The 7,989-nt window shown below is 48.3% G+C and overlaps 1 protein-coding gene across 1 annotated transcript; it reads left to right on the top strand.

Moving 5' to 3' along the window:
• Positions 1-3,486: 3,486 nt before the first annotated feature.
• Positions 3,487-7,323, top strand: LOC122545707 (tubulin alpha-3 chain-like). The gene is made up of 4 exons (XM_043684653.2): positions 3,487-3,669; positions 3,789-3,937; positions 5,455-6,135; positions 7,024-7,323. The coding sequence occupies exons 1-4, from the start codon at positions 3,549-3,551 to the stop codon at positions 7,321-7,323; spliced, it is 1,251 nt and encodes a 416-aa protein (XP_043540588.2). The 5' UTR covers positions 3,487-3,548.
• Positions 7,324-7,989: the final 666 nt, after the last annotated feature.

Below are 7,989 nucleotides of genomic sequence, written 5' to 3'. Positions count from 1 at the left end.
TATTGCCAATCTCGACTTGTCCAGAGATTTGTTAACAGTTGGCCACATTGCCACGGATCTGGTGTCGCGTGTAGGTCAAACCAGGCAAGGACTTTTCTGCATTGATGACTCTGCAAGCCAATGTCTTGATTTAAAAAAAAACTGCCAACCTGACCTTATAGATTACAGCATGAAATAAAATAAGCGAAATAGGGCTGAATGTTTTTTTTTTAATAGATATTTTTATTAGAAATTTAACATTTTTACAAGTTTACAAAAATAAACAAAACTCTCAAGTACAAACATTGATATACAATTAAATCAAATATACAATAGCCAAAATTTAACAAAAGAAAAAACACCGAGAAAGAAAAAAAAAACTCAACTAACTACTAATCTAACCTACAACTAACCAGAGTGTATTTTTAAGTCTCTTACATGCTCGGAATGTGTTAACATCAAATGTAATAAAACCCGTATTCGTGCGGGATTCCTCTCCTAAGGGGCCCCGGACCAGCCAGGTTTGTAATCACAATTAAATAAAAGCCCTTGTTAGGATAGCCGAGATATCTGTATTTATGTAATTCAAGAAGGACTGCCATATTTTATAAAAAAATTCGGTCTTTCGGTGCACCACATTTGTAAGGAAGTCAAGGGGAATACATTCCATAATTAATCTGTGCCAATTTGAAAGTCCAGGGGGGCCCTCAGCCACCCAGTTCACCAAAATATTTTTCCTTGCACAGAAAGAGAGAATAGAGAATCGTCTCTCCCCGTACATGTCCAGGGAGGGGCTGAATGTTTACTCAGAGATTAAGGCAACCGTGTCTGTCGTCACAGAATCTGACAGTACAGAAGAGGCCCATTGACTCTACACCAACAAAAAAATGAGTTAAAAAAAAAAGACATTGCAGACCCACCTTTCAACACTTGACCCCATAACCTTAAATGATATGACACTTCAAGTGCTTATCCGAGTACTTCTTAAAGTTTAGAATGTTTCCCATCTCAATTACCTACCCAGTCAGTGCATTCCAGATTCCCACCAACCTTTGGATAATGTTCTATTTTCTAAACCTCCTACCTTCCATTTTAAAGTAAAGCCTCCTCCACCCCCATCCCACCAGCCCATTATTGATCCTTTAACTAAGGGGGCTAGCTGCTCTCTATTGACCCTGTCAGACGCTTCCTATCCACCCTGACGTGCACCTCAAGATATTCTACACCTCATACAGGTCCTCTCTTAGTCTTCTGTGCTCTAAGAAAGCAATGTGAACTTATTCAGGCTCCATCCCAGGCAACATCCTGCTGAAACACGTCTGCAGCTCCGCTAGTTATATCACATCCTGCAGTCACCAGAACTGTACACAGTCGTCCAACCGTGGCCTATACAAAGTATTGAGCAGCACCAAGATAACCTCGCTGCTGTACCATGACCAATAAAGCTAAGTGCTGAAAATGTGTTGCTGGAAAAGCGCAGCAGGTCAGGCAGCATCCAGGGAACAGGAGAATCGACGTTTCGGGGCATAAGCCCTTCTTCAGGAATGAGGAAAGTTGGTTCAGCGGGCTAAGATAAAAGGTAGGGAGGAGGGACTTGGGGGAGGGGCGTCGGAAATGTGATAGGTGGAAAGAGGTCAAGGTGAGGGTGATAGGTCAGACTGGGGTGGGGGCGGAGAGGTCAGGAAGAAGATTGCAGGTTAGGAAGGCGGTGCTGAGTTCGGTGGATTTGACTGAGACAAGGTGGGGGGAGGGGAAATGAGGAAACTGGTGAAATCAGAGTTCATCCCTTGTGGTTGGAGGGTTCCTAGGCGGAAGATGAGGCGCTCTTCCTCCAACCGTCGTGTTGCTATGGTCTGGCGATGGAGGAGTCCAAAGACCTGCATATCCTTGGTGGAGTGGGAGGGGGAGTTGAAGTGTTGAGCCACAGGGTGGTTGGGTTGGTTGGTCCGGGTGTCCCAGAGGTGTTCTCTGAAACGCTCCGCTTTTTTCTCAATAAAGCTGAGTGCCCCATATGCCTTCTATTAACTTGTCCTGTCCCCTTCAGATATTTGTGGGCAAGCAACTAAAGATACCTAGTGTCTTGTTGCTCATTGAGTGCTCGAGTACTCCGTCAATTGATCAATGGTGAATTTATATGTGGGAATCTAACTGATGTCTAACAGACCAGAAGGTGATGAGTTCAGTTCGTGTCTTTAAGTGACGGAAAATCATTGTCTTATAGTCTGACAGATGGGGATCTGACCAACAGTCTTTGGACTGATACTTGAGGTCCTACCTGATGTCCACCTGACAGATACTGGTCTTTGTAGATGTGAGTTTGACCATAGGAAACATTGTGGGCACATTAGATGGTGATACTGCTATTATAGGATGTTACCAAATGCTAGCTTTCGGAAGAGGGCTTACGTTGCAAGAACAAATGTAAAAGGGTGCTGGTTTTGAGTTACCATCTATGGTAGTGTTGGGTATGGTACCGGGGAAGGGTCTGCCTCAGATGAGACTGTGACTGAGCTGAAGAGTCGAACTGATGAGTCTCTGAGGAATGGGCTCTGACTGAAGGGTGCCTCAGACCTGCTGCTGATGACGGTAGCTTTTGAGTTGAAATTCTGATGGAGGCGTCCCTCGAGCTGGGGACTGAGACAAATCCCACCGCCATTTTTACTGTGGGTCCCTCCCATCATCAATTGTGACGACCCGGCCCCACCTCTTCCACGATGTAGCCAATCAGCGTTGTGTAGAGCCAATGCCTTTGTTGACGTGCGTCCAATCAACAAGAGCCCATTGTTCCCAGCGACCAATCAAAGCTCGGACAGGCCAAACGCCACGCGGTATAAATAATGCGGGCGACCAAGGGTGCGCACTAGATCGAGAGGAGGTGCGGCAATAGAGGGACATTATGGTAAAGGCACCAGGGTTCCACTGAGACAGAGAGGTCACCAGCGGTCAGGGGGAATGGGGATTCAGAGAGATGGGGGGGGGGTCAGTTGGATGAATGGGGTGTGACTGATTAGGGTCGGTCCGAGCGGGATTGTGGTCGATAAGGGGTTAAATTGAAAAGGGTGCATCAATGGGGGGAAACCAGTTGGTGCAGAGGGATTGAAGTTGGGTCAGTTATGGTATCTGATTGAAAGGGGCCTCCAAATCCAATTTTGTTTTTTTTTGGGAGGGGGGCGGGGTGGGGGGGGGGGGGGGGACCTGCACGAAGATATCACAAGTGATTGTCACTGCGTTTGCACATCCCTCTGATCTGAATCATCCACCCGATTGTGAAGATCAGGGACACTTGGAATTGCCTGATATTGAACAGGAGCAGAGAATATGGTTAACTGGAAGATCTTTGGGGAATGGATGGGATCCAGGACTTGTTGCTGTTGGTTGTTTTACTGCCTGCAATCTTTGTTTCCGCATCACATGGTAAAAACATATTTCTCTTCCTGTGGGAATAATGATTTGCTCTGGCTTTTTAGCGTGAGTGTATTTCCGTTCACGTCGGCCAGGCCGGTGTGCAGATCGGGAATGCCTGCTGGGAGCTGTATTGCCTGGAGCATGGCATCCAGCCGGATGGGCAGATGCCCAGCGACAAGACCATCGGGGGTGGGGATGACTCCTTCAACACTTTCTTCAGTGAGACCGGGGCGGGCAAACATGTTCCCCGAGCCGTGTTTCTAGACCTGGAGCCCACCGTGATCGGTAAGAGGAGGGATTGGGGGGGGGCGGGGGAAAGGCTTGCTCACTCAGTGCTCCCACTGAAACAATGGCCTGAATTCTCTCTGCATTCCTGTTGTGACATCTCTGCTCCCTGTCCCCAGATGAGATCCGCACCGGCACCTATCGGCAACTCTTCCACCCTGAGCAGCTCATCACCGGCAAGGAGGACGCGGCTAATAACTACGCCCGGGGCCACTGCTCCGTGGGCAAGGAGATTGTGGATCTGGTCCTGGATCGAGTCCGGAAGGTGGTAGGTTCTCTCGGTTGAGTTAGCTGGAATTTCCCAGTGAAATTATCTGCAGTCCATCACTCATCCTCTGCTAGTTCCAGATCTTCCATTCGCCAGATAGTTTTCCATGCATCCTACTCTGGCATTGCGCATCGGCACTATGGATTTGCTCGGGAAGATGAAAACTCCGGCGATTGACCTGTACCTGGAACCCTCTGAGAACACTCCTTGAAGTTGTTCAGAGTTCCAGTCCACCTGAGCTCACTTATCCAGGAACATTAGCGTTAAAAACCAAACCTATGCTGACACGCGGAGAGCTATTAAACTGAACACCTCCTCACCCCAACCTTACCCCTTTGCCCTCTGATTGATGCCCGCTGACTCAATATTTCTGCCTCACCTGACCACCCCCCCCCCCACCCCGCCCAACAGCTCAAAACCCTGTTCCCACTCATCTGCCTAGCTCTGCACTTCACCCCACCCCACCCCTCCCTTATATTACACATTTTTCTTCAGTAACTATCAAAGTGACTTTGGGAAACAATTTAAATCTGTAGACGTTAAAATATAACCAGCATGCCTTTTAGAGTCTCAGTATAATGAATACATCTAGAATAATAAAGATCTGATGACCATTGTTGATTTTGCGAAAACCAATCCTTTTCCAGAGAGATGTGTGTCAAATTTCCCGCCTCTACCTGTCTGTCCTATATGACTGCAGACTTATTACAGTGTGGCTAACTGCAGATGTCCCTTGAAATGGTCCCAATGAGACATTCAGTTCAAGGGGAATTCAAAACGGGCAGCCAATTCCCACATCCTGTGAAAGAATTAAAAACGTCCTGAAGGCTTCAAACCTTTTGCTGGATTTTGGGTGGAAACTCGGTTCCTCATGCCTGTTTGATTACCCGTGTGAATATCTGACTGAATCCCAAAGTTCTCCACCATGTTCACTTCCCAAGCCCATTTTGAGGATACTTTTTTAGCTGATTAATGAAATGTATACACTAGCTATCCATCATTTGTTTCCTACCCCTAATTATACTTCAGAAGCTATAGTGAGTTGCCTCCTTGAACCGTGGCAGTCCAGTGGTGCTGCTACACAAGGGATATCAGCGTAACAGAAGCGATTTCTTTCCAACTCAGGATGGTAAGTGGCTTGGGGCAATGTGTTATCCTTCTCTGCTATCCTCCTCCTTCGAAACCAGAGAGGTCACATGATCGGAAAGGGGCTGTTGAAGACATATTGATGACTTACTGCAGTGCACCTTGTAGATGGTACACACTGTGGAAAAGAGTGAATGTGTTCGTCGTGCCATGCAAGTGAATTGCTTTGTACTGGATGGTGTTCAATCTCTTGAGTGGTGTTGGAGCCGCAAACGGGCAAGTGGTGGTTTATTCTATCACACTTCACTTGAAAGTAGTGAACAGACTTCAGAGAATCAGGGTGCTTGCTTCCAACTTACTCATGTTCTTTAAGCTACAGTACAAACTTCAAGGATATTCACATCCGACTTAACGTGTTTGTTCCCTCACAGGCTGATCTGTGCACGGGCCTGCAGGGCTTCCTCGTCTTCCACAGTTTCGGGGGGGGCACCGGCTCCGGTTTCACTTCCCTCCTGATGGAGAGGCTCTCCGTCGACTACGGCAAGAAATCCAAGCTGGAGTTTTCCGTCTACCCGGCTCCCCAGATCTCCACCGCGGTGGTCGAGCCGTACAACTCGGTGCTGGTCACCCACTGCACCCTGGAGCACTCCGACTGCGCCTTCATGGTGGACAACGAGGCCATTTACGATGTATGTCGGCGGAACCTGGACATCGAGAGACCGACCTACACCAACCTCAACCGCCTCATCGCCCAGGTGGTGTCGTCCATCACCGCGTCGCTCCGGTTCGACGGGGCCCTCAACGTGGACCTGACGGAGTTCCAGACCAACCTGGTCCCCTATCCCCGCATTCACTTCCCCCTGGCCACCTTCGCCCCCCTTATCTCTGCTGAGAAGGCTTACCACGAGCAACTCTCGGTGCCGGAGATCACCAACTCCTGCTTTGAACCGGCCAACCAGATGGTGAAGTGCGACCCGCGCCAGGGCAAGTACATGGCGTGCTGCATGCTGTACCGAGGGGACGTGGTGCCCAAGGATGTCAACGCTGCCATCGCCACCATCAAGAGCAAACGCTCAATTCAGTTTGTGGATTGGTGCCCGACTGGGTTCAAGGTGAGTGCGGGATTGCGTTCAATCTTCAGAGCCCTGGGGGAGCCTGGGATGAGTGAACTTGATAAAGGGTGAACAATATTCTGTCCAGTCCAGGTCATCGATCCATGCATACTCATGGCATGGAATAAAATTAGGGAACAAAGGGAAAGGGCCTCCCATTTAAGGCTGAGGCAACATTTATTTTGTCAGAGGATTATGAATCTTTTGGAACCATATCCCATAGAGGGCAGTGGGGTTGGATTGTTGAAGATTTTAAAGATAGAGGGAGACAAGTTCCTGACCGAGGAACTCACAGGGTATTGGGAGTTGAATAAGAAATTGAGATCACAATCAGCCCCACATGATATGATTGATTTGGTTAGGTGGCTGGGACAAATGGCACCCTCCTGTTTAGATTAGATTAGATTACTTACAGTGTGGAAACAGGCCCTTCGGCCCAACAAGTCCACACCGACCCGCCGAAGCGCAACCCACCCATACCCCTACATTTACCCCTTTAACCTAACACTACGGGCAATTTAGCATGGCCAATTCACCTGACCCTGCACATCTTCGGACTGTGGGAGGAAACCGGAGCACCCGGAGGAAACCCACGCAGACACGGGGAGAATGTGCAAACTCCACACAGTCAGTCGCCTGAGTCGGGAATTGAACCCGGGTCTCTGGCGCTGTGAGGCAGCAGTGCTAACCACTGTGCCGCCCTAAGTTTCATCTTCTCCCAAAGCATTTTGAAATCAAAGGAATTAGGGAGCCAGTGAACGAACAGAGCTGAGGTTTTGAAATAACAACGAAGAGACATACATGCTCAGAGTTATCTAATGGGCCATCAGCGTTTGACTTCCCAGAGCAAAGCAAATTATATCTGACAACTGTCCTTCTTCCCCACAGGTCGGCATCAACTACCAGCCCCCGACGGTGGTACCAGGGGGCGACCTGGCAAAAGTACAGCGGGCTCTGTGCATGCTGAGCAACACCACCGCCATTGCTTTCGCTTGGACCAGGCTCAACATCAAATTTGATAAGATGTACGCCAAGCGGGCCTTTGTCCACTGGTACGTGGGGGAAGGACTAGAGGAAGGGGAATTCCAGGACGCCCGGGAGGACTTAGCCTCGCTCGAGAAGGATTACGAAGAGGTGGGGGTCGACTCATCCTATCTGGACAGGAAGGCAGAAGAGGAGGAAGAATAAGATTTCATTTCGAATGATAATGAGATTTAACTAGATTTTCTGATGTTACAAAGTGGGCGGGGGGGGCGGGGTCTCAAAAGCTTAACTTAATTTTGCATGCACGTTACAGATTATAATAAATTCATGGATTTGGAAATCATTTTGCAAATGTAACTTGTTTGCAAAACAACAGAGGTTGGGAAACATCATTTGGATGACACACGGGATTTTCCGATATTGTCACGATTACAGAAAAAGCAGCAGACACTTCAAACAATCTTAAACAGCAAATTGATAATCCACAGATCCTCTGTCGTTTTCGTTTGTGATCTGGATTCAAGGGATAAGTATTCAACAGGATTCTCGGGAAAATACCCTGGTGTTCTTGAATAAAGTTGGAAATCACACAACCCCCAGGTTATAGTCCAACAGGTTTATTCGGAAGCACTAGCTTTCGGAGCGTTGCTCCTTCATCAGGTGATAGTGGACTGCCCCACAAGTTACCTGAGGAAGGAGCAGTGCTCCGAAAGCTAGTGCTTCCGAATAAACCTGTTGGACTATAACCTGGTGTTGTGTGATTTTTTTTTAACCCATTGAGTCATAGAGATGTACAGCACGGAAACAGACCCTTCGGTCCAACCCGTCCATGCCCACCAGATATCCCAACCCAATCTAGTCCCACCTGCC

The sequence above is a fragment of the Chiloscyllium plagiosum genome, unplaced genomic scaffold, assembly GCF_037043375.1.
Source record: "Chiloscyllium plagiosum isolate Xiang-an unplaced genomic scaffold, Cpla_swu_hap1 HiC_scaffold_51, whole genome shotgun sequence".
NCBI lineage: Eukaryota > Metazoa > Chordata > Chondrichthyes > Orectolobiformes > Hemiscylliidae > Chiloscyllium > Chiloscyllium plagiosum.
Note: the sequence above shows the minus strand (reverse complement) of the source record. Positions and strands in the feature narration are given on the sequence as shown.

Bases quoted from the DNA above. Each gene is read 5' to 3' on its own strand.
- LOC122545707 (XM_043684653.2), top strand. From the start codon at position 3,549: ATGCCCAGCGACAAGACCATCGGGGGTGGGGATGACTCCTTCAACACT. The intron at 3,670-3,788 runs GTAAGAGGAGGG...CCCTGTCCCCAG, and splicing joins CCTGGAGCCCACCGTGATCG to ATGAGATCCGCACCGGCACC. The intron at 6,136-7,023 runs GTGAGTGCGGGA...TCTTCCCCACAG, and splicing joins GGTGCCCGACTGGGTTCAAG to GTCGGCATCAACTACCAGCC.